The sequence below is a fragment of the Planococcus citri genome, chromosome 2 (assembly GCF_950023065.1).
Source record: "Planococcus citri chromosome 2, ihPlaCitr1.1, whole genome shotgun sequence".
Taxonomy (NCBI): Eukaryota; Metazoa; Arthropoda; class Insecta; order Hemiptera; family Pseudococcidae; genus Planococcus; species Planococcus citri.
Window position 1 is genome coordinate 80,688,257 of NC_088678.1, and position 26,754 is coordinate 80,715,010.

The 26,754-nt window shown below is 32.7% G+C and overlaps 2 protein-coding genes and 1 long non-coding RNA gene across 4 annotated transcripts; 1 reads left to right on the plus strand and 2 right to left on the minus strand.

Moving 5' to 3' along the window:
- On the minus strand, positions 1-7,552 carry LOC135837975 (uncharacterized). Its single transcript, XR_010557280.1, has 5 exons — positions 7,118-7,552; positions 6,808-6,930; positions 6,466-6,654; positions 6,239-6,348; positions 1-2,307 (listed from the first exon to the last, which is right to left on the minus strand). It is a non-coding gene; the product is annotated as an uncharacterized LOC135837975 (long non-coding RNA).
- Positions 7,553-7,915: 363 nt separating this feature from the next.
- On the plus strand, positions 7,916-9,238 carry Bka (FCF1 rRNA-processing protein Bka). The gene is made up of 7 exons (XM_065353436.1): positions 7,916-8,070; positions 8,150-8,229; positions 8,304-8,381; positions 8,456-8,604; positions 8,686-8,846; positions 8,916-9,010; positions 9,088-9,238. Exons 1-7 carry the CDS (start codon positions 8,068-8,070, stop codon positions 9,134-9,136), a joined length of 615 nt encoding a protein of 204 aa, XP_065209508.1. The 5' UTR covers positions 7,916-8,067; the 3' UTR covers positions 9,137-9,238.
- A 73-nt stretch (positions 9,239-9,311) lies between these two features.
- LOC135837976 (proton-coupled amino acid transporter-like protein CG1139) lies at positions 9,312-21,268 on the minus strand. Of its 2 annotated transcripts, none has more exons than XM_065353434.1 (10): positions 20,994-21,268; positions 20,603-20,676; positions 20,105-20,278; positions 19,854-20,004; positions 19,653-19,774; positions 19,489-19,573; positions 15,020-15,292; positions 14,671-14,852; positions 14,285-14,457; positions 9,312-10,175 (listed from the first exon to the last, which is right to left on the minus strand). In XM_065353434.1, the coding sequence occupies exons 2-10, from the start codon at positions 20,656-20,658 to the stop codon at positions 9,940-9,942; spliced, it is 1,452 nt and encodes a 483-aa protein (XP_065209506.1). In that variant the 5' UTR covers positions 20,659-20,676; positions 20,994-21,268; the 3' UTR covers positions 9,312-9,939. The 2 variants fall into 2 exon arrangements, with proteins under 2 accessions (XP_065209506.1, XP_065209507.1); XM_065353435.1 differs by lacking the exon at positions 20,994-21,268 and adding an exon at positions 20,779-20,927.
- Between the last annotated feature and the right edge of the window lie 5,486 nt (positions 21,269-26,754).

Genomic DNA, 26,754 nt, shown 5'->3' on the forward strand with positions numbered 1-26,754 from the left:
TACATTGTAATCGTTTATTACTTCGTAATTACTCGTAATTCGTCGTATTATTGAGATACATTGTATAGTTTACATTTCCGAGAAGTCAACAAACATCAATCATGACTTTGAAATATTTTCTATTTGAATATCCGACGGATTTCTATTCAAATTTATTACGTTTCCGTTCGCATTATGGCGATTTTATTTTCGTTTGAATTAATGTACATATTTTAATTATTATGTATTCAAGTAAATACATCTTTCACTTTGAATGTGCGCATTGTATTTTATTATGGAATGATTGAAATATCGTTTTTTTCAATATTTTCATACCGGATTAAACATTAAGAAATCAATCCACTCTACTCGCATCTAATCATCGCGAAATCATTCGCATTACAAAATTACGTTATTTTCAAGGATGCTTTTCATTTCAACATGACCAAAATATACTCCGAAACTTGAATTTGTTCATTCAAATTTTACAAAACACAAATTCAATCACAACCAGACATCGTACACAGTCCAGATCACCATACTCCTTTTCACACACACTCACCTGCCTGGCAAGTTGACCTAAGCAACAAACCCAGGTCAGCCTGCTTTGAAATTTCTCTAAAAAAAAACAACTCACATTTCACGCAAGCAAGTGTATGCAAAACCTAGAGTGCACCACTTACTGTGCGTGCGGTTGGTTCACAGACAGATCCGGCGATCCAACCGAGGCAGGTCATCCTTGATGGCAGGAATGGCAATATTGTCGATTCTGAGGGGCAACATTAACCATCCCTGCTCCATCTTTGATGAACCGGAACTAAGGTCACAGAAATAGTCAGACTATAACCGCTAGATGGAAACGCAAACGTTACTTCCTGTACCAGCCTATTACAACTACCCCTCGTTGGAGTGAGGCCAGGTTTCCCTCAATTCAACGAATATCATCGGCCCCTGGACTCCGTACAGTTTTCTGCCAGCGCGGCCCACCGAGCAGGCCCCCGACCTGACGGATCCTTGGGCGAGAGCCCGTACCCGCGGATGCGTTTTCTTAACCTAGAAGCTAACAGAAGACAAATTTTCAAAAAATCGCCATGGAAAATGTACAGTTGTGGGTTGATGCTTAACAGGCGAGCACGGGACAAAACGTAACAAGACCAGCCACAACCGTATCCCCTACAAACACTCACCACCGCCGCCACGCAACTTCCATCTGCACACAAATACCCACGTAGACTCATCACCAGCACTACACGCCAACATTTCTCTTTTGATCCCCAACTTCTACGATATCAGGTTGTAATTCAAACTTGCAGCCTATCTAACCAAAAATAATAATCCCACGACCACGTTCCATGATGTCAATTAGTTCAAATAACCGCGAAAGCGAAACACCTTCCCTAACAACCAACCACCAGAAATTTTTCGATTAATCATCGGTTTTCGTAAATAACAATACATAATTATATCGATAGCCCAAAATGAATCAAAAAGCCATAAACTTCCGCGAGCAAATAATATGTGCGTCTTGCAATCAAATCGCGAAAAAAAAAATAAAATACCCGCAAAATCTCAAGAATTCGAAAACCCCAAGTTACAAATTAAGCGAAAAATTTTGTGGGGAGGGGTGGAGGGTGAACGATGTTGAGAGACGAAGGATACGGCGAAAATCCTCGTATTTTACCGGAAATGTGGGTCGAAATTTGTTCACGACAAAGGTACATTAGGGCACAAAAGTGGATGGGAGGGGGGGGGGGGTTCAGAAAGTTTCATCAAAAATGTCAGTCGAAATGTATCGTGAAAATTTGAAACACAGTCGGAAAATTATCTGCAATTTATACAGCTTGGAAAAAGAAACTAAGTACGAAGAAAAATGAATTTGAAATCAAATTGTGGGGGGGGAGGGCTTGAATTGATTTCATTGAACATGACATATTCACTTGACAATATTTTAAACTCGTTATTAAATCATTCATGCTCTCTCTGATAAATTATTTCATTCGACTCGTAACTTGAAAATCCAAATTTCGAAGAAACCCAACCCAAATGTAAAATGACAGGGTGATTTTTCATTATTAAGCAATGGACGACTTACAGACGAAAGCTTATTTCGGGGGGGGGGCGGCGGGTAATGATGAAAGAGTCACTGGAGACAGGACAGAAACAGCATCAAATCTAGTTCATCTGATAGCAGCACCAAGACGTTGACAGAAGGTAGTACGTAGGTATGTTTTCTCTTTGTAGGCAGCCATGATGGAGATAATGAAGGCAGCATCAGACGATTTTGATTTGACAGCAACATGGAAACTCCTCTTGGTTTAATACGAGCACCTGAAATATTTGAAAAAGCAATACAGATTAGTGATCTTTCAAGAATTAAATAATATAGGTATAGAACATTCCTAAATCAATAACAATCATTTCAACAGTCAAGGTCAAAGTGATAAACAAAGAGGACAACTTGCAAAACCAAGTATATAAAAAACCGCGAATTTGAAAAAAAAGCACAACGCAAATTTGAAAAAAAAACAAGAGATTTTGAAAAAAAGCACAACGCGAATTTGAAAAAAAAGCACAACGCAAATTTGAAAAAAAGCACAATGTGAATTTGAAAAAAAAGCACAACGCAATTTTGAAAAAAAAACACAAGAGATTTTGAAAAAAAGCACAACACGAATTTGAAAAAAATCACAACGCGATTTAGAAAAAAAAGCACAATGCAAATTTGAAAAAAAGCACAATGTGAATTTGAAAAAAAGCACAACGCAATTTTGAAAAAAAAGCACAACATGAATTTGAAAAAAAGCACCACGGGATTTAAAAAAAAAGCACAACGCAATTTTAAAAAAAAAGAACATCGCAAATTTGAAAAAAAAAGCACAACGTGAATTTGAAAAAAAGCACATCGCGAATTAGAAAAAAAAGCACATCGCGAATTTGAAAAAAAAAACATGGGTTTTTGAAAAAAAGCACAATGTGTGGTGTAGGAATTAGGAATAAAAGAGATTTTTAGAACTAGGAACAAATAATGAGAAGATAGGTATTAGGAAAATTCACGATTAGGAAATATTGGGATGGGTTTGGATTAGGATAAGACAAACCTACCTAACCACATAATACAAAAATGCTCTAATTTTACTCAAATTCACGAAGATATGTTTCAACCAATATTCTATCGAAAGAAAGGGATTTTATTTACAAGGTAGGTAGAACCTACATCAAACACAATCGTAGTTGGAACGTATCCCAGTGTTAAATTAACTCGAAAAGTAATTGGAAATTACCTACATTTCTAGACATTGTAAAACAAGTCGAAATAGTTGGAAATCTACAAAATCTTTACCTAGATTATTCAGATTGAATCACTGTTACAAATCCATACCTAGATTATTCTGTGTAATTCTAACTACTTTACCATTAACCTAATCATTACCTTGACCATATCAATAGTAGTTTGGACTCAGTCTTTTCATAGACTATATCTAAGCCCTGCACTTTGAAATAAGAACCTAAATGCTGACCAACATATTGGCTAGAGGATTTCCCTCAGCCTTGCCGGCAACTCGATAAAGGAAACTTACTCCATTAGAATTATTGTCCAATTAATAACGAAATAAAATCATAACAACACAAATAACACTCGCGTTGCCGGAGAAATTAAATCATTTTAATCAGTTCAAATATTAAACAAAAAACTCGAATACTGCCATGAAATGACAGGCAAATTACAAGATAAAAAATAGAAAAAATACGAATACGCGTATATCATTCGAGAGGAAAAAACATACTGAATAATAGGTAGGTTATACCTATTGTCATAATCACTCGAGTTTCCCACCATAGATTTTAACCTTGAAATGGGCTCATTGAATTTATGCACCAAGTTTTGCCTAATTATTTCTATTTAGGCTCGTCTGTAGCACAAATGTGATTTTGAAAAAAAAGAACACAAATTTGAAAAAAAGCACAAAGCGATTCCGAATAACTACACTATGCTATTCTGAAAGCTCCTGAGTTGAAAGCATATGCGACTCCAAAAGCAGTACGGTACTGAGAGAACCTCTTGGGAGCACAGCAAAATCACAAATGACTAGTAGGTTTTGATTCCGAAAGGGTAACCACCTGCTTGCAGTGTCTAGGTACTGAATGTGTGTAAATGAAACACCTGCACCTGCAGGTGTGCTAAAAACCTTTCTCAAAATTGAACAATAGAGAAATGTTTAAAATTGATCAATGGGAAAGATAACACTGTAGATAAGAATATTTTAGGACACCTGTGGTGTTACATTTTAAAATGGATGTCGGCTTCGCTTTTGATAAAATCTTTTCCATTATTCAATTTTGAAAAATAAATTCGAAAATTGAACAATAGAAAAGATTTTAGAACTCCTGTGGTGTTACATAAATTTCAAAATTTATCTGACATCGGCTTTGTTTTTGATATGGCCCTATTCCCCTTTTTATTCTTTTTTTGGTACAAATTTTCGTAATTAATTGCAATTACTCAAGAAGCTAATAATTGTGATCTGTCACAAGAAAACCAACCTAGTGTCCAAAATGTAAATTTTACAGGAAGGGCATTTGAAGTTTTGAGTCTCTGTATCAGGCAATCTAAAATTTGTAGGTCCGTGAAACTTGCACCACTTTTGGCCCCCATGAGTCCCAACATGACCCGATATTTTTTTTCAGAATTATCACATTCAAAGTTGCCAAGTCCAATAATCGAAATTTCTCAAAATCAATTTTTTCGATTTTTTTGAATTTTTTGCCAAAAATATTGCAAAAACTACCAGAGTATGAATTATTAATGAAGAATAAGTTATTATTATTAAATTTATCACGTTTCTTAACAAATTTTTGTTGATTTTTCCAGAGTGAAGCTCATTCAAATTTCAAAAAAACGGCCTAAATTCTACAAATGTGAGCCGATATCCACAAAAATTTGCATGTTGACTCCCCCAAACATACATTTTTTTTGTAGTTGCTCAATTTTTTTGACCTTAAATTTAGGGTCAAAAGAATCGTTCGCGAACGTTTTTAGCACCGCAGGCAGATTCAGCACCCTGAATACTACCAATATCCATCATTAAAAAAATATTGATTTTTTGGACACTAAGTTGGTTTTCTCATGACAGATCACAATTGAGTAATTGCAATTATAATTACGGCGTTGAATGCCTCACGTCAAGCCGCATCTACATAAGGAAATTTCAAAAAAATCGGCCCATCCATCTAAGAGAACATTCGTTCCAAAGAATTTTTCCACTTTCAGACCGAAACTAATAGTATGCTACTCACACTAAAAAAACAGGAAATTTTGAAACTCGACTGGAAAATTTTCAGAATGTTTCAATTTATTTATGGAGGGGGGAGGCAATATTATGAGAAAAAACTTTTCGAATTTCAAAGTTCAAAAATCCAAATCAGGACCTTCGGTAAGAAATTTATTCAAATTTATTTCAAAACGAAATTTCTCCATGACAAATTTTTTTCATTTTCGAGGAAAGAAAATTACCGAAAACATTTTTAAAAACCCAAATTTGGAATGGGGGTCATTATTCAATCGATTGAAAGCATTCGACAAGATGTGGGGGGGGGAATTCATTTGTAAAATTTATTTAAATTAAAAAAATCAAAATTCCGAAGTGTTTAGAACAAACAGAAAATTTCGTAGAATTTCGGCTAAAAAAAGAGTACTTTCCAACAGTCAACCGGGGGCGTCTCAAGCAATACTACATGAAATACATATTTATAAAAATCCAGAATATCACAAAACGAGAGAATCGGTACTCATGGCAGTAAATACTCATCTTCTTGTGATTTCACCGAGAAATTGAAAAGGTGGGGGGGGGGATGTCAAAATTCATTCGATTCATCAGAATCAAAAAAAGACACCAGCAAAAAATTAAAACTCTAATACATAAGGAAGATTCTCAATCTCAACCAACAAAACATCAGAAAATTTCTTACATTTAGATAACTATAGAATTATTCAACTTGGAACATGTTTCTGACTAGAAGAGCAAGAAAAAAATTGCCTCGATACCAGTGAACTTGTCAAAAAATCAAATAAAAAAATCAAGAATAACTACGTTCAAAAAAAAAACTAAATTCTAATTAAACTGTATCTTGATCCACATGAAAAATTAGAATTTCAGTTTCTAAAAATAAGCTTATCGCGATTCAACATTTTGAAGCATCCATTCGCAGAACTCAAAAACATATTCCGAACTAAAGAAGATAGAAAAAATTGCCCACTCACCATCAGAACTCGTCAAGAAATTACGAAGTCCTATTGAAAAGAAAATATCGACAGCTCGTATTCTAATTCTGTATGCTCCATCGGCCAAAATACAATGACACCTGCTGGACCTGTTGACAATTCAAAGAAAAATTAATAATATGTACCTACGTTCAAAAAAAAAAAATTAAAAACGAATCAAAAAATAACTTGATCCAAATCTACACCAAGACGAGTTCTAAACGTACAGACAGATTGAAAAATTACAATTTCTTCCTCTGAAGATATGCTTATCACGATTCAACATTTTGAAAAATTGCTTTCTTAACAGTAGAATTTGTCAAGAAATCAAGAAGTCGTCCGATTGAGAAATATCAACAGCTCGAATTCTAATCCGGAATGATCCATCGGTACAAATACGTTGACAACTGCTGGACCTATTGACACATTTCAAAAAAAAAAAAAATTAACAATACGTCCAAAAAAACAACAACAAGAAACAAATAGGCCTAAGCCATTCAAAGAACTCATAGATGAACATATAGGTACCTATTCCTAACTAGAAAAGGATGCAAAAATTGTTTTCTTACTGGTAGAACTTGTCAAGAAATCAAGAAGTCCGATTGAAAAATATCGACAGCTTGCATTCTAATCCGGTACCTACTTATACTCCATCAGTCCAAAATTTCCAAGTACAATAACAACTGCTAGACCTGTTGACAAATTCAAAAAAAAATGATTAGTTTAGAAATAACAACAATAGATCAAAAAACGAATTTAAAAATAACTTGATCTCACATTAAGACGAGTTCTAAGAAACAAATAAACCATTCAAAGAACTCATAGATACCTAAACATATTATTTCTAACTAGAAAAAGATGCAAAAATTGTTTTCTTACCGGTAGAACTTGTCAAGAAATCAAGAAGTCCGATTGAAAAATATCGACAGCTTGCATTTTAATCCGGTATACTCCATCAGTCCAAAATTTCCAAATACAATACTTAACAACTGCTAGACCTGTTGACAAATCAAAAAAAAATGAATAGTTTAGAAAAAACAACAATAAATCAAAAAACGAATTAAAAAATAACTTGACATACACATACATAAGTACCTTCAAACTGCGACAATCATGCAATAATTTCAGCTACTTGTTCATTACAAAAAACCTTTCGACCGATAAAGGCAATAATTCACGCGAAATTGAAACCAAAAAATCCATATTTTTACTAACTAATTACGAAAAAAACGCAGGACATTTTACAAATAGAAGAAATTCAACTAAAAGCAAGAAGAATCAAGAAAAAAGAAAAACTGTGCAGGTGTGCATGGATTGTCGGATTGGGCGGGATTCTCAGCCGCTGAGTCATCACAAATTCCCAAAAATTCGCAAAAATTCCACAATGCGTTCAAGAAAGCAGGAAAGCACAGACAAAAAACTATGGAACACTTACACTAGCGCTCGGTTTTAGATTTTTAGAATCAAAATTTTTTTCAATTATTTTTTTTGGACAAAATTCATGAAATTTCAATTAGAAAAATATTTTTTTCTTGATATTCGGTAATGGAATTTACAATTTTAATTCAATACAATCAATTATTTCGAAAATAATTACAAAAAAACAATTATTCAAAAATCTTGAAAACTTTTTGACCGATTGTCGCGATCGAAGTTTTCATTTTTTCTCTGACTAGTGATAATAAAAACACATGATAAGATTTTTGTAAACATGTGATTTTTTTCGTTTTTCAATCACCGTCACAATTTATTCGAAAAATCCATAATTTTGAATATAAAACGCGAGTTTACAGTAATTAAAACACGTCTCTAACAAACCCTTCGGCAAAATGGTAACTACTTTCTACATTCATCAGAAACCTACGCTCATTCATTCGTCGATAAATAACCCATACATATTTTCAATTTCAGGGTAAAGCAAAGCAGCTTCGAAAACAAGCGAATAAATTCTCCAAAATGAAGAAAATGATGAGTGCTCGAGACAGCAGACTGTAAGGATCGCTAATACCTTCACTAATTTACTCTAGATATCTCATTTTAACACATCTTACGATGATTTCTACAGCAAAGAATCCGAACGTAAATTCAAAACGAAAAAGCCTAAGAAGAAGGATAACTCTCAAGAGATGAAAGTAAACAGAGTGTAAGTTTCAATGTATCTCCGTTGGAGGAATTCTACGAGCTGTAATATTATGTACTAATTCATTTACTTTACAGACCTCAAGTATCGTCAGCTTTGTTCTTCCAGTATAATACTCAGTTAGGACCACCGTTTCACATTCTAGTCGATACCAATTTCATTAACTTCTCAGTTAAATATAAACTAGACGTGATACAGAACATGATGGATTGTTTGTACGCTAAATGTGAGTAATCGTTCTGAATGAATCCATCGAGATTGTACGAAATATTCAATATTGATATCATGCATGTTCTTTCTTCGACAGGTATACCTTACGTGACAGATTGTGTTATCGGCGAATTGGAGAAATTAGGTCCGAAGTATAAAATAGCTTTAAGGATAGTTAAGGATCCACGATTTGAAAGAATACAATGTATGCATTCTGGCACTTATGCCGATGACTGCTTAGTCGAAAGAGTGAATCAAGTAAGCGTTTGACTACGAAACACATTCCATTTCATTTCGACCATATCTAACTCGATGCTGTAATTTCAGCATAAATGTTTCATCGTAGCTACCTGTGATAAAGACTTGAAACGTAGAATAAGGAAAATACCCGGAGTTCCAATAATGTACATATCCCATAGAAGGTAACGAATCGATATTGAAATCTAACTTGATTTTCTCAATCACCCAACTAACTCGATTGTTCCTCTTGCATTTCCAGATACACCATCGAACGAATGCCAGATGCATACGGAGCACCGAAAGTATAACCGTAAAACTCAATCCATTATTTATATTCTTTCCTGTTAAGTTATTTGATATATTTTGTTCTTCCTAACGAATTGTTTCCAATAAACATCTTGTTTGACGTATATTCATTTTCTATTTCTCTGCCACCGAAACCGATTAACTGTGAATCGAATCAAGCACAGTTTAGATAAAAACTCAACACACGTATTCTGTATGATTTGAAATTCTTTTTCAACACGTACAAAAATTCTCTTCTTATCAACGATGGTTAATTAAATAATGCATTAAAATAATCGAAATAAAACACTGGGAAAATAACAAAAAGATATTAAGTAATTAAAAATTGGAATAATTCAGCTAAAATATAATATAAGTCAACACGATCGAGGAATAGAGGAAGTACATGATGTGGATCTAGTACGTTACGTATACAAGATAAAACACACATACACACATAATTTGTACGAAGGACTAGATGAACAACGAAAGAAAAAAAATAAGGAATACAATAATAAAACAAAAAAAAAACGAAAATAAGGAAGGAAAACTTAATAAAATATAACACATTATTGTCTTCATTTGCTAAAATTAAAATCGAAGATCAGCTTGGAATGTTTTTAAGCGTAGAAAACCAGAAGAAAAAAAAACAAAAAACAAACGTTCGTTTAAAAATAATAATCGAGTGATAGAAGTTGGAAAATCTTTCACACGAAGTGGAAATGAAAAGCTTTCGATTTTTTTCGAGTCGAATATACTCGTCAATATTAAGGAGTTGTACGTAGTAGTAGGGTTTGTTTCGTTCTAGATCAGTAGTTGTTTCTTTCTAGTCGTAACCGTAGAGTATGTTCAATATACTTGTGTACGATCCGGCCACAAAACCTAGTAGTCCGAAGAGAGCGATGAATATGTCTTTGGCGATGGTAAAACGAGATATTCCGGCATCCCAGAAGGTGGCGAGTTCTATCAGTGGTGGGAAGATTAGAGCTAGCATCGAACTACTTACCGAACCGACTAACGAGATGACCGAACTCAGATTTGGAATTACAGCTGCGAGTAAAACTGTAACAAAAAATTGAGGAAAAAAATACAAGATGAATAATGATAAGCCAACGATCGAAAAATGTAACGCAATTGATGTTGCAGAATCTCATTTTTAGCAATTTTGAGTATTTTGGAAATACACATGAACGTAAAAATAATATCAAAAGTAGGTTTCGTAGAATTATAAGTTGAAAGGTAGAACTTGCTGACAATTTTGACAAAAAGCAGGAGTTTTGAAAGTTTTGACTAAAAGCGAAGCTTTTTTTACAATACATAAGGTATTATATGTATTAAAATCCTTATGCAATTATTTTGGCAAAAAACTGGTTTTTTTTTATCGAAAAAAATTAATTTTGACAATGATTTGGCAATAAAAAGACTTTTTAGAACAATTTTGGCAAAAGCAAGAATTTTTGCCAATTTTGACAACAGAATTTTTTTGAACATTTTGGAAAAAAGCAGAAGTTTTTTTCGGCAATTTTTACAAAAGTTTTTTTTATAATTTTGACAAGAAAGGAACTTCCTTACAATTTTAACATAAACGATACTTCTTTGACAATTTAGGCAAAACATAACAAGGACTTCTTAGGATAATTTTGGCAAAAGCAGAAATTTTCAAAATTTTGACTTCTGTTTTTTGGTTATTTCTGCAAGAAATATTACGAATTTTTTTAACGTCAAAAAAAAGGTATTTTTCGACCACTTTGGCAAAAAACAAGACTGTTTTGCAATTTTAACAAAAATTGGGATTTTTTAATAATTTTTTTTTTTTTGAAAAAAAACTTCTGTACAATTTTGAGCAAGAATGAGATTTTTTTGACAATTCTTCTGAATCTGAATAATAAGTATATGATTTTTTTAAACATTTTTTTGGCTACTTTTACAAAAAGATGAAAATTTTTAATAATTTTGGCAAAAATAGGAATTTTTGAATGTTTGGCAAACAACAGGGGTTCTTGTTTATTTTTACAAAAAAATGTATGACTTTTTTGATAACGTCAGAAGAAAATGTATTTTTTGACAAATGGAAAAAAGCGCTGTTTTTTTTGACAATTTTGACAAAAGTGACCATTTTGGCAATAAACAAGACTGTTTTGCAGTTTTAACAAAAGTTGGGATTTTTTAATAATTAAAAAAAAAAAACTTCTGCACAATTTTGGCAAAAATGAGATTTTTCTAACAATTCTTCTGGATATATGATTTTTATAAACATTTTTGCAAAAAACATGTGCTTTTTTGGCTACTTTTACAAAAAGATGAAAATTTTTAATAATTTTGGCAAAAATAGGAATTTTTGAATGTTTGGCAAACAACAGGGGTTCTTGTTTATTTTTGCAAAAAAATTTAGGACTTTTTTGATAACGTCAGAAGTGGCGATAAACAAGACTGTTTTACAATTTTAACAAAAGTTGGGATTTTTTAATAATTTTTGTTTAAAAAGAAACTTCTGTACAATTTTGAGCAAAAATGAGATTTTTTTGACAATTCTTCTGGATATATGATTTTTTTAAACCTTTTTGCAAAAAACATACGCTTTTTTGGCTACTTTTACAATAAGTTGAAAATTTTTAATAATTTTGGCAAAAATAGGAATTTTTGAAATTTTGGCTAACAACAGGGGTTCTTGTTTAATGTTTATTTTTACAAAAAAAATTAGAAATGTATTTTTTGACAAATGGAAAAAAGCACTGTTTATTTTTGACAATTTTGACAAAAGTGACCATTTTGGCGATAAACAAGACTGTTTTGCAATTTTAACAAAAGTTGGGATTTTTTAATCATTTTTTTTAAAAAGAAAGTTCTGTACAATTTTGGGCAAAAATGAGATTTTTTTGACAATTCTTCTGGATAAATGATTTTTTTAAACCTTTTTGCAAAAAACATACGCTTTTTTGGCTACTTTTACAAAAAATTGAAAATTTTTAATAATTTTGGCAAAAATAGGAATTTTTGAAATTTTGGCAAACAACAGGAGTTCTTGTTTATTTTTACAAAAAAATTTAGGACTTTTTTAGTAACGTCAGAAGAAAATGTATTTTTTGACAAATGGAGAAAAGCACTGTTTTTTTTGACAATTTTGACAAAAGTGACAATTTTGGCAATAAACAAAACTGTTTTGCAATGTTAACAAAAGTTGGGATTTTTCAATCATTTAAAAAAAAACAACTTTTGTACAATTTTGGGCAAAAATGAGATTTTTTTGACAATTCTTCTGGATATATGATTTTTTTAAACATTTTCGCAAAAAACATGTGCTTTTTTGGCTACTTTTACATAAAGTTAAGAATTTTTAATACCTTTGGCAAAAATAAGAATTTTTTAAATTTTGGCTAACAACAAAGGTTCTTGTTTATTTTTACAAAAAAAATAAAACAATTTAGGACTTTTATGATAACGTCAGAAGATGTATTTTTTAACAAATGGAAAAAAGCACTGTTTTTTTTTTTGATAATTTGGACAAAAGTGACCATTTTGGCAATAAACAAGACTGTTTTGCAATTTTAACAAAAGTTGGGATTTTTTAATAATTTTTTTCAAAAATAAACTTCTATTACAATTTTGGCAAAAATGAGATTTTTTTGACAATTCTTCTGGATATATGATTTTTTAAAACATTTTTGCAAAAAACATGTGCTTTTTTGGCTACTTTTACAAAAAGTTAAGAATTTTTAATAATTTTTGCAAAAATAGGAATTTTTGAAATTTTGGCTAACAACAGGGGTTGTTTATTTTTACAAAAAAATTAGGACTTTTTTGATAACGTCAGAAGAAAATGTATTTTTTGACAAATGGAAAAAAGCACTGTTTTTTTTTGACAATTTTGACAAAAGTGAGGGTTTTTGAAAGCTTTTGCCCTTGCTTCACTCGAGCTCGTTTGTTTTTTTTTTCAATTTTGAATTTTTCAAAAAAAACATTAATTGAATTTCAAAATTTTGAACCAAAGCAACAAACTTTTTACAATTAACTCATCACACAAAAAAATCATCGTTTTTTATACCTCTCAAAATACTGATTTCCGAGAGCTTTTGCCCTCGCTTCACTAGGGCCAGTTTGTTTCTCCTTTCCGCAATTAAAAAATTCCAGACTTAGAAGAGAAATCAAAATTTTGTACGTTGCAAAATTTTATCTTTCAAATGACAAAATTGTCATTATTTTTATCTCTTACTACTCTTACTATTGTTTTACTTTAAAACTCGCCGTTTCATTTCGAAAAATTGGTATATTTTCTCCTCAAATGCCATTCAATAATTTTTCATCATTTTTTTTTTTTGTATTTTTCAAAAAAGTTGTTACGTATGTTAAAAATTTGACAATTTCATTGCATTTTAGCATGAAAATAATATCAAAAATTGAAATGATATTATTATATTTTCAACATCCGCTTGCTAGACAAAAATCTTGAGATGTTTGATGACATTAGAAAAACGAAAAATTCTAATTTAAAATTTTGCCTCCCCATCCGGCTCCCTTTTCTTATAAAATTTTTCATTTTGTATCAATTTTCTTCCAATTTTAATTTTTTTGAGAATTTTCAATTTTTTAGTGAAAAATTTGACTTTGTTAATTTTTTATGTGTGTGTGGGTGGGGGGGGGGGGGTCGAGTGGATAGCATTCTGAAAATTTGGCTGAAAAAAGGTAGTGAAAAAGTAGTGATTTTTCCAAATAAAAATCCGTTAAGATACTATGAATTGTAAAGAAGTTCCTTTCTGGTCAAAATTATTATAAAAAACTCCTAACTTTTGTAAAAATTGCCAACAAAAAAAATCTGTTTTTTTCCAAAATGTTCAAAAAAATTCTGTTGTCAAAATTGGCAAAAATTCTTGCTTTTGCCAAAATTGTTCTAAAAAGTCATTTTCTTGCCAAATCATTGTTAAAATTAATTTTTTTCGATTAAAAAAAAACCAGTTTTTTTGCCAAGATAAATGCATAAGGATTTAATATCTATTGTAAAAAAAGTTTCACTTTTAGTCAAAATTTTCAAAACTCCTGCTTTTTGTCAAAATCGTCAGCAAGTTCTACTTTTTTGACATTGTAGACAAAGACCTTTTTTGACTAGTTATCCATGTGTTATGCCGAAATGTTCGACGCTGTTTTGCACAACTTCGACAAAAGTGAACTAAACTTACAGGTGAACATTATAAGAACAACTCGAACAACGTATTCGCCGTATTTCTTGGTAACCTCGGTAGGAAACCTTTGCGATAGAGTGGGCCAAATTATACTCATCGGTACGTAAAACTGTAATCCATACGAAAGGAAAATTGCAATCGCCATACAGACGCGGACACATTGGGCCAATCTGCGAAAAAAAAAACAACAAAAACAACGATAAGATTATCGAACAATGTAGAACGATAAAAGTAATAAAGATAAGCTAATTACTAATTAGTCTACCATAGACGTAAATTAAATCATCTCACTGCAGTCTACGTATTCAAACGTCACGTAATTTCGTTATCTAATCAAAATATTACAAAAGTCGGAGTAGGTAATTTCTCGATAATATACTCACATGTCGTTGGCGGGTAAATTCAACGTAATACTGCCTAGTTTGACTTTATCGCCGTACTTCAAGTACCCGAAGAATCCAACGCCGATATAGAGACAAGCAACGATCACCATTCCGGTATTTAGGACACCGGTATAGCCTCCGAAATCTTGGGGAGTTTCCATGTTATTTTCCAAAGGTAGCACCTACAACAAACAAATGATAAAGCATCGTTGGTGATAATCGATAACAACTACAAACAGTAGTACATAATTTGATCAAGTGTCGAAGTAAATATTGATCAGGAAATTATACAATCTCTAAGATGCAGTCAAATATTATGTACACGAACGTCACATCAGATCACACATACCAGGCTAATTCCTTCGAAAGCGTAAATAGCGGTTCCGAAGTACAACGGTAATTGGTCGAGGGGAGCGAACGCTCGTACAGTCGAAGTTCGAGGTAATCCTTGTAGGAGATAGAAGAAAGTAATACCCAGTCCGGATACGGTCAATATACTCGCGGTCAATGATGCGGGTGTTAAGTATTTCAGGCTCTTGATGAGATTCAAAAATATCAACGGTAACAGTAGAAGCACCAGGAACCATTTTACGTCCAGACGAACGAAGTAGTGGGCTGTGAACTGTAACAATAAAATCATCATTAGTAAGAAATAAAGTATAATGAGGGTACTATGGGTAGGATGTTTTCTTTTCTTCGATAGCGATTTGCATGAAATTGGTTTGGCGAATGTAATTGTAAACGGAGTGCAGGAAAAACAACTCAGCCTTCGTACGATGAAAAATTATTGTCATTATAAAGACGAGAATTTCTCAACTTTGGTCAATTAAGTTGAATTATTCGAACAAAAACGAACAACTCGAATGCAGATTACTGCAAAAGGTGTCAAGACCATGTTGAATTATTACTGATATATAAAATTGCTCAAAACTGATAAAATTTTGATGAAATTTTCACAAAATGCACGAGAAAATGTTTGAAACGTATTGACTGATCTAATAGTGCTCCTACAAAACATTAAAATCACTGAAAATGGCCAAAAACTGTTGAAATTTTGATGAAAGTTGCTCAAAATTGATTATTAAAAATTTTTAAAAAGTCAGAATGGCGTAAAAACATTCAGAAAAACAATCGAGTTTCTAAAAACGACCACATTTCAGTAAAACTTTGCCAAAAACGCATGAAAAAATCTTGAAAACGTGTTAAAATGGCGTAAACACTGTTCCCAGTTATGTAAAATGTACAAAGATGGGCCCAAGTTCAGGTTTTTTTTTGTCGAAATTGCAGGAGCTTTTCTTATTGAGAATTTCATCAGAAAATAAGTCTTCATCAATTTTGCAACTTTGACACCCGAAACAGTTTTTTTGTCCCTATAAAAACCTTTTTCAGTTGTCAAAATTGCAAAATTAATAAGTAAGTAAAAGTACTCATTTTCCATAAAAATTCTCAAAAAAAAATCTTTTTTATAAAAATTGGCAAAAAGTCTTGTTTTTTGCCAAAATTGAAGAAAAAAAACTTTTGTTAGCCAAAATCCCCCCTTAGGTGGTCAAAAGATCATGCTTCTGGTGTCAAATGATGCAAAAAAAAAAAAAACAGGGGATATTTTATCAAAGCTATTAAAATACTTTTTTTTTGCAAAAATTGGAAACATTTCTACGTTTTTTTGTAGAATTTGTAAAGCATTCTTTTTCAAAATTTCGAAAAATATTTTTTTTTTTTTTTTTAATCAAAATTGCAGGGAAGGTCCCTGTGATTGGGTCAAAATTGAAAATTTTTAGGAAGTTTTCCGTAAAAAGACTTAAGGCAAATTTTAACATTTTTGTAAAAAAAAACAGGACTATTGTTTGGCAAACAGTGTAACACAAAGTGGACTTTTTTGGTATATGAAGAAAAAATCAATGTTTTTTGGACGTTTTGGCCAAAAAAAATCCAAAATTTCTTGGCAATTCCTTGGACAAAATTACGACTATTTGACGATTTTATCAAAAAAGTACTCCCAGAAAAAATGTTGACGAAAAAACATTACAACTTTTCATCAACTAGCCAAAAATTGGCTCTTTCTATTTTGACAAAAAACAGGAGTTTTTCGCCAATTTTGGTTAAAGCTTGATTTTTTTGGCAATCTTGGACAAGACAGGACTGTTTTTATAATTCTGGCAAAAGTTGGCACTTTTTGACAATTTTACCAAAAATGGGCACTATTAGACCATTTTACCAAACATTGGCACTTTTTGACAATTTTACCAAGAATTGGCACTTTTTGATCATTTTACCAAAAATTGGCACTTTTTCACAATTTTACCAGAAGTTGGCACTTTTGACCATTTTACCAAAAATTGACACTTTTTGACAATTTTACCAAAAGTTGGCACTTTTTGACAATTTTGTCAAAAATTGGCACTTCTGACCGTTCTACCAAAAATTGACACTTTTTTAAAATTTTACCAAAAATTGGCACTTTTGACTATTTTACCAAAAAAAAATTGGCACTTTTTCACAATTTTATCAAAAATCGACACTTTTTGACAATTTTACCAAAAATTGAAACTTTTGACTATTTTACCAAAAAAAAATTGGCACTTTTTCACAATTTTATTAAAAGTTGACACTTTTTGACAATTTTACCAGAAGTTGGCACTTTTGACCATTTTACCAAAAGTAGGCACTTTTGACCATTTTACCAAAAGTTGGCACTTTTGACCATTTTACCAAAAAAATTGGCACTTTTTCACAACTTTATCAAAAGTTGACACTTTTTGACAATTTTACCAAAAATTGACACTTTTGACTATTTTACCAAAAATTGACACTTTCTGACCATTTTACCAAAAATTGACACTTTTTGACAATGATACCAAAAGTTGGCACTTTTTGACAATGATACCAAAAGTTGAAACTTTTTGACAATTTTACCAAAAGTTGGCACTTTTGACCATTTTACCAAAAAAATTGGCACTTTTTCACAATTTTACCCAAAGTTGGCACTTTTTTGACAATTTTGCCAAAATTGGGACTTTTGACCATTCTACCAAAAATTGACACTTTTAAAATTTTACCAAAAATTGGCACTTTTTCACAACTTTATCAAAAGTTGACACTTTTTGACAATTTTACCAAAAATTGACACTTTTGACTATTTTACCAAAAATTGACACTTTCTGACCATTTTACCAAAAATTGACACTTTTTGACAATGATACCAAAAGTTGGGACTTTTTGACAATTTAACCAAAAATTGACACTTTTTGACAATGATACCAAAAGTTGGCACTTTTTGACAATGTTACCAAAAGTTGGGACTTTTTGACAATTTAACCAAAAGTTGCTACTTTTTGACAATTTTACCAAAAAAATGGCACTTTTCGACAATTTTACCAAAAAATTGCATTTTTGACAATTTTACAAAAATTGGCACTTTATAACAATTTTACCAAAAATTGACACTTTTTAAAAATAATTCCAAAATGGGCTTATCTTGGCTATTTTGCTTAAAATTGACGCTTATCGACTTTTTTTTTTTTTTTTTTCAAAATTAACGAAAATTTATAAACTTCACCAGCAACCTTGGCCAAAACAGGATTTTTGTCTGCCAATTTTGGAACAAAAATAAGACTTTTTATGCAGGTGTGTCGAAAATTAATTCTTCTTGGATATTAAGGTGGGGGGGGGTGTGTGGAGGGATTACAAAAAATTATGAACTTACAACTTTCGAGAGAATTAGCGTGCTCCCCCTTCAACCAAGCTTTTTCGTTATACCTTTTCGTTCCATTCTGTGAAAGTTGTATCGTTTCGTTTCGTTTTGTTTCCGCTTCGTTTCGTTCCAGGCAAAAATGACAAAAAAGTGAGAAAACGGACATTTTTATCAACAAATGCAGAAGATAAAACCTCTAGAGGCTCTAGATGGATGAAATTTGAGTGAATTAGACAAAATTTGGTCAAAATTTACAAAAAAATTGCCATGAAAAGCCGAAAATTGAAGAAGTTTGAAATGATTTGTTTCGTTATAACGTTTCGTTCCGTGCAATTTTTTTATTCGTTTCGTTTCCACAGCCCTAAAATTACAAGAAACGTTACTTTTTCGTAAACATTATAGAAATGAAATATTTTTTTTGCCAAAATCAAATCTTGGAAAGATTTGTTTTTTTCTGGTCTTTATTCTCCTAAAAGTGTAGGTTGGTACTCTTGTTTGCCAAAGTTGCAAAATCGTTCAAAGGAACCTGAGTTCAATTTTCTAGAAATCTGGAGCCCAAAATTCTCGAATCCAAGAAACCAGATTTCAAAACGTAAATTTTCATACTTCGCTGGTAGAATTCTGGCAACCAGAGTCTATATAGGCACAAGAATAGCTAACAATTACAATCCCAGAAAAATCTCATACTCATTATTCATCTTGCACAAAATTAAACAACATTGCTGCAATCGCTCGATTAATTACTCTCGTTAAACATTATTCATCACCTAAATTTCAAATTACTCTATCTTTCTTTTGATAAGAGCTATCACGCCGGAAGATTGCGTTTTTCTCAAAATCGTAACTCGGAATAATTTCGTAACATTTAAAATGGAATTTTTATCAAATAAAATATAACCAAACTTTCACCGAAAGTAAAAATTTATCAATGACCATAGAGTGAAAGCTGCACGTTGCAATCATTCCGATCTCGTTATCGTTTTCGATGATTCGTCTTCCGGCTGCAACTGAATAGCTTTCCTTTCCCTTTTCCTTCCTCCGTTTACATACGTTCATTAATGAAAAACGAGCACGATACAAACACACTCATTGGTCCGTTGACGACAATCAATTAAATTTATACTCACTTCCTGCAAATTAGCCGCCACGAAAACGAAATATACGCAACAGAAACCAATTTGCGTAATTACGAGGAACGCGTTAACTAGAAATCTATCGAGAAAACAAAACGATTATTAATTTTCAGCACGATAGATCAATATTTTGAATACAAGTCGTTTGATTGATGTACCTCGCGAGTTTGGAGAATTTCTGAAACTGACGCGGTCCTGTATCGAAGGCTACTTCGGCCACATTAGCAAATCCCAACGTTGGTACTCGAATCCTTCGACATAATTCTTGCGAACAGTACACCTAAAACAGTATTCAAAGTTAGACGAATTCGTAGGTAGGTACTCGTGATTTTTATATCAAAAATACGCGACCTACTTACCAAGATATGCATACAATGGGTACAAATAACAGCCATAAACATGGTACCGAAAATACCCACTAACCAGCCAGAGTTTCGGAATGCATCTGGCATCGCTAAAATTCCAGTACCGATATTACCCTTCAAAAGATGTATCATCGTATCGAGATTACTACATGAAACAAAACAATAAAAATTCATCGTCAGCTTATACTCGTATATCGATGTACTCTCTTCATGAGCGTGATCTCATAGGCGAATATTTTACTTACGACGTAGGATTCTCGAGAATACGATTCAACAATGGATTATAAATACGTCTTTCTTCTTCGTTAGCACCTCTGATGTTTTTCATCGTATCGTTAGACTCTTCCATCGGTCCACCTCCAATATGAACGGTGGAGGTATCGGGCGATTCTCTAATCGGGTGATACGAAGAAGCAGACCTGTAACAGGACGAGAATCCGAATAATTTCCTTGTTTACTTCTGATAACTAAATGATAATAGAGTTCTGTGCCAGTGCCACGAACTGAGCAAATGGTAAAACGTGATTTATTATCTATCAGTGTGTAAATACTTGGCACAATTTTATCGATTCGGGGTCGTGAATTATGATAAACCAGAGACTCGTGATCGTTGTAGGTAATCGTTTAATAGGTCAGTTAAATTACGTCAAATGGTACGAACACCCGAAAAGTATAATGCAAGCAATACACACTAATCATCGATCATTTTCATTAAATAATACAATATTAGGTATCACCCTTACTTGTCTGCTTTCTTCGTATCTGGTGCTGATATCAAGGGTTGATTTTCTTCGGACATTTTGCGCGTTTATTTGATCTGTATAATATTGCAATTAAAACATCTTCGTTTAGTAAATCATTTCATCGAGATTTAATTAACTTAAGTATAATATTCGAGTATCTACAAGACGATATTAACTTGTTGAAACACTATATCTCTCGAGAGTATTGGTCATTCTCAGCGATCAAATGTGTTTCGCGAACAAAAAAAGAAAAACACTCGACAGGTAGGTTACGGTTACAGCACATTCGTTACACAGTAAAATGCTCACACGACTACTAACGAGTAACGAATTATAATGTACCTAGATGTGTTCTAGTCTAATTTAAATAAACAAAGAATTAATTACGTACCATATGTTGCTCAAGAACACAATAACGAGTTATTACATGTTTCGCGAAACAGTACTATTTTTGCATTCGACGAATATCCACCATTGCTAAATACACAATTACAACGTCGAAGCAATACTGTTTGATAATTTGCGATCACACAAGCTTCGAAATAATCTATAAAATAAAAGTATTATTTAATACACGACGATTCGGATTCAATATTTCACTACAAGTACACGATCTTATAACACAGATAATTTCAGTCCAGAGACAGGCAGACGCAGAAAGAAGTACTAGTGTTGCGCGATTATTAATCGATTAATCGAAATGGACGATTAATCGGCAAAAATAATCGATGATAATCGATTATCCGATTATTTGAAAAATCGTCAGATTAATCGATTATTTCAGAAATAATCGATTAATCGGATTTTTCTTATTTTTACGAGTTTTCCTGCAAAATTTTACAATGATTCTCAATACTTTGGCACTTGTAAAAAAAAGTATATTGAAAAAAACGTAAAAATTGATTCATACTATGTATTTTGAGGTTAAATTTCATGTTTTTCTAGAATACTTTGAAAAAATTTCAACTTTTTTTATGATTTTCTCACAATTGACAATTTACAACACTTTTTTTTCATAAATTCCCATGGAAATTTATCATTTTTAAGAGACCAGACATTTCCTTCATAAATTTCCAGAAACTTTTCGTGGAAAATTTTCCTTTATCTCTACTCTGCGCTACTTAAAAAATTGATCGATTAATCGATTAATAATCGATTATTTTTGTAAATTTTTGTCGATTAATCGATTGGAAAAATAATCGTAATCGGAATCATCGATTTTCAAAATAATCGATTATTCCCAACACTAAGAAGTACAGTAACTGTACCACTTTATCCGCAGCTCATTGTGTTGGTGGTTATGACGCATGCGCATTCGCTACGTAAGGTTTGATTGTTACAAATAGTTTTATGAACACCCAGCTGTTCGTGTGTTTACTTACATGTATTTCTCCTCGTTCCACCCATCGACTGGTGCCCGGTGCTTGGTCCATTACAATGCAAGCTGCAGTTTATCTTTCATTTTCATGTCGAAGTAGCCGAAGGGGAAATGAAGACGGAGATTTAATATACTGGTAGCTGATGCTTGAGGCTAGACTAGGTTTCCATTATTTTTTAGATTTCAATGGGTATATTCTATTCTACGAAGAACTCGAAGGAGTTGGCTAGGCTAGACAATTCATCTGACGTGAGAGAACACCTGTAATGAAAGAAAAAGAAACCCCAGATTAGTAGGTTCAACGAAATCGAGTGATGAATATAATTTTTAGACTGGACTCGAAGAGCTCTTTATTGACTTTATTAAGTGAATAAATTCTCTATCGTTTAACTCCACACAAGCTCACTCGTGCTGTTTTAGGCCTACAAGTAGTCTTGTAATAAAAATGCAATGGAAGTTGCAGTAAAAATTTGAATGCCATCGTCGTCTTTTAGAACAGTGCGAAACAAGATGTTTATTATCAATTTAAACATTTCTGATTACACTGATGAATTATACTCTTATCGACGAATGACCAATCATCACAAAAACATTTAATTTGTCAGTAGGAAAAATACGTACCTTCAATCACTCTATCAGCATTCGGCTCATTACGAAGAACCAGGGAGTAATAAATCTAATGAGTTTATATTTCTTGCAAATAAATAACGATAAGTATTGATTGAATTGAAGGTCAACATCAGTTCATCCCTCAGTCTCTGAGTCATAATATGATACCTAGAGGGAAAAGAAAAACAAACATTTATTAAGTACAAACTCGTAGATTCACTCGTAATAAAATGAAAAAAGTACAACAAAATGGTGATTGAATTTTTTGCTCCTCGAGGAGAAAAACTTACCAGAATTGCGATTGATTTTTTGCGAATTTTTAAAAATTCAAAATTGATCATTTTTGGCAGATTATGTTTTTTTTTTTAATTTTTTAATGGATTGGTACATATCAAGTAAAAATATGAAAATTGTCCTGAAAGTAATATGTAAATGAACTACCTCGAACGAATTTTTACCATTTATTTAGGCCAGTTTGGAGCTTCCAGTGCAATTTTTGATTTCTCCAAAAAATTTAAAATTCCTCTGAAAGGCACAGATATTAATTTAGGCAGCTGAAAATATAATTGTGGCTGATTTTCATTCCTTTAAAGGATTTATTCACATTTGAACCTATTTCCAAGCGAATACCACCAAAGTATGTTTTTTTGACTGGAGTTGAAAAAAAAATCAAAATCTGCATGTTTGCAAAAAAGTTTTCGAAATTTGCACAAATGGCTGTCTCTTGTTGCCATCCTCATGCAAATTTTGCAATTCCGAGCAATTCTGGAGCCTCCAGCGCGATTTTCGGTTTCTCCAAATTGATAAAATTTCTCCAGAAGGCGTAGAAATCAATTTGGGTGACTGAAAATCGGGTTGTAGCATATTCTCGAATATGTTTAGCGAGTTTATCCACATTTGGGTCGATTTCCAGGCAAACACTTCACGGTCTGGACAAATTTTTGAATTCTGGAAAAATCAAAAATCGTGCTGGAGGTTCCAGAATGGCCGAAAATGGTGAAATTTAGTTTGAGGGGGTTGATATTAATTTCAGGACTAATTTCCATTATTATTACTGAATATGTATCAATTTTTTTAAAAAAGCACAATTCGCCAAAATTAGTCCATTTTGAATTTTCAAAAATTCTCCAAAAATTGAAAAATCAATTTGGACAGCTGATTTTGGTCAAAAGGATTACAGACCATATAGTCCGGCATATGACAATAGGAGTAATTGCCCTCCCCCCACCGCCGATCCTCCGAGACAACTTTTTTCTTAAAGGGGACATCCTAAGGAACATTTTAAAGCAAACTTGCCCAAAAAAAATTGGCCTTACTTACAAAATGGCGGCCATTTTGATTGACAGGTCAGCCGAAATCGCAGATTTTGCGTTTCAACATAGGACTTGCACGAAATTTTTCAAACTTTACAAAGGTAGATCGAAAGATCATGCAAAAATTCATCACCTGTCAAAATTTCAAGTGCTAAAGTGCGTTTTTCGATTTTTGGTGAATTTTTGAAAATCAAATTTTGGCAAAAATTAGGGAAAAAATCAAAATTTTACCAAATTGACCCAGAAAGCTGAAATTGGGATATACCCTATTTTCGACATGCGAAATCGATTGGAAACGGTTTCAAACCGTTTTGAGCAGTTCTGAAGCCTCCAGCAGATTTTTGAAATTCGAAATTACCACAAAATTCCATCAAATTGGAGTTGTAAAGCAGAAATTTATTTTTAAAACTAATTTCAATACGCTATGAAGTACTGCAGGTGAATTTCAAGTCATTTTAGAGCCTCCGGTGACTTTTTTGAAAATTACTGGAGCCTCCAGCAGATTTTTAAAACTCGAAATTCCCACAAAATATCATTAAATGGAGTTGGAAAACCGAAATTCATTCTGCAAACTAACTTCAATACGCTATGAAGTTGACTGCTGATAAATTTCAAGTCGTTTTGGAGCCTCCAGTGACTTTTTGAAAATTCCTGAAGCCTCCAGCAGATTTTTGAAACTTGAAATGTCCCTAAAATTTCATCAAACTGAGATGGAGAGTCGAAATTCATTCTGCAAACCAATTTCAATTCGCTACGAAGTACTCCAGGCAAATTTCAAGTCATTTTGGAGCCTCCAGCGACTTTTTTGAAAATTACTGGAGCCTCCAGCAGATTTTTAAAATTCAAAATTCCCACAAAATATCATTAAATGGAGTTGGAAAGTCGAAATTCATTCTGCAAACTAATTTCAATACGCTACGAAGTTGACTGCTGGTGGATTTCAAGTCGTTTTGGAGCCTCCAGCGACTTTTTGAAAGTTTGTATGGCGTTTTTTTGGAAAATTGAAATTTACTAAAAGTAGCTGAAAGCTTCAAAACCATTTGAAACCACCATGTAGTCTGCGAAGTAAATTTCAGCTTGCCAACTTCATTTGATACATTAATGTTGCAGGAACTTAAGGTTTCAAAAATCTACTGGAGGCTCCAGTAATTTTCAAAAAAGTCGCTGGAGGCTCTAAAATGACTTGAACCCACCTGAAGTCGTCTTCAGAGGGTGTTAAAATTGGCGTGTAGAGTAAATTTCAACTTTCCATCTCCATTTGATGAAATTTTGTGAAAATTCAAAGTTTCAAAAATCTGCTGGAGGCTTCAGGAATTTTCAAAAAGTCACTGGAGGCTCCAAAACGACTTGAAATTTATCGGCAGTCAACTTCATAACGTATTGAAGTTAGTTTGCAGAATGAATTTCGGTTTTCCAACTCCATTTAATGATATTTTGTGGGAATTTCGAGTTTTAAAAATCTGCTGGAGGCTCCAGTAATTTTCAAAAAAGTCACCGGAGGCTCTAAAATGACTTGATATTCACCTGCAGTACTTCATAGCGTATTGAAATTAGTTTTAAAAATAAATTTCTGCTTTACAACTCCAATTTGATGGAATTTTGTGGTAATTTCGAATTTCAAAAATCTGCTGGAGGCTTCAGAACTGCTCAAAACGGTTTGAAACCGTTCCCAATCGATTTCGCATGTCGAAAATAGGGTATATACCAAATTTCAGCTTTCTGGGTCAATTTGGTAAAATTTTGATTTTTTCCCTAATTTTTGCCAAAATTTGATTTTCAAAAATTCACCAAAAATCGAAAAACGCACTTTAGCACTTGAAATTTTGACAGGTGATGAATTTTTGCATGATCTTTCGATCTACCTTTGTAAAGTTTGAAAAATTTCGTGCAAGTCCTATGTTGAAACGCAAAATCTGCGATTTCGGCTGACCTGTCAATCAAAATGGCCGCCATTTTGTAAGTAAGGCCAACTTTTTTTTGGGCAACTTTGCTTTAAAATGTTCCTTAGGATGTCCCCTTTAAGAAAAAAGTTGTCCCGGAGGATCGGCGGGGGGGGGGGGGTGTAATTACTCCTATTGTCATATGCCGGACTATTATGCAAATAGCGCCATTCTGGAGCCTCCAGCGCGATTTTCGATTTCTCCAAACTTATAAAATTTCTCCAAAAGGCGTAGAAATCAATTTGGGTAACTAATCAGGTTGTGACTTATTCTCGATCTGTTCAACGAGTTTATCCACATTTGGGTCGATTTCCAGACAAACACTTCATGGTCTGGACAAATTTTTGAATTCTGGAAAAATCAAAAATTGTGTTGGTGGCTCCAGAAGGACCAAGAAATGGTGAAATTTAGTTCTAGGGAGTTGATATTAAGTTTAAGGATTAATTTCCATTGTTTTTACTGAATATGTATCAATTTTTTTAAAAAAGCATAATTCGCCAAAAATGGTCCATTTCGAATTTTCAAAAAAAAATTCTCCAAAAATTGAAAAATCAATTTGGCCAGCTGAAATTTTGGTTAGAAGGGTTTCAGATCATGCTCTTCAAAAATTGCAGTGGGCTATTGGAGGTCATTGACCCGTCTGATGAAATATTTATGTGACCTAATATCAAAATGTAACGAAGGGGTAGAGGTTAATAAGGACAGTTCCTTTCTTCTCAATGCTGACTAAAAGTTGGAAGAGTCCATCAGCTTCAGGATCTCAGAACAAAAAATATCTCTCGATGATCAGCTATGAAAAGATGTATTTGCCATGATATTTTCCCCGATTTCTAAAAAAGGGCCATTAGGAGCTTTTTTTATTGTGTAGAAAATTGTGCTTTTTCATCAAAAAAACTCAACTTTCAATTCATG

Excerpts from the sequence above, each read along its gene's own strand:
- Bka (XM_065353436.1), top strand. Across the intron at positions 8,382-8,455 it reads GAGATGAAAGTAAACAGAGT|ACCTCAAGTATCGTCAGCTT; the intron begins GTAAGTTTCAAT and ends TTTACTTTACAG. Across the intron at positions 8,847-8,915 it reads TAGTCGAAAGAGTGAATCAA|CATAAATGTTTCATCGTAGC; the intron begins GTAAGCGTTTGA and ends CTGTAATTTCAG.
- LOC135837976 (XM_065353434.1), bottom strand. The coding sequence starts at position 20,658 with ATGTCCGAAGAAAATCAACCCTTGATATCAGCACCAGATACGAAGAAA. Across the intron at positions 20,279-20,602 it reads GATACGAAGAAAGCAGACAA|GTCTGCTTCTTCGTATCACC; the intron begins GTAAGGGTGATA and ends GTCCTGTTACAG. Across the intron at positions 10,176-14,284 it reads TGTTCTTATAATGTTCACCT|TTTTACTCGCAGCTGTAATT; the intron begins GTAAGTTTAGTT and ends TTTTTGTTACAG.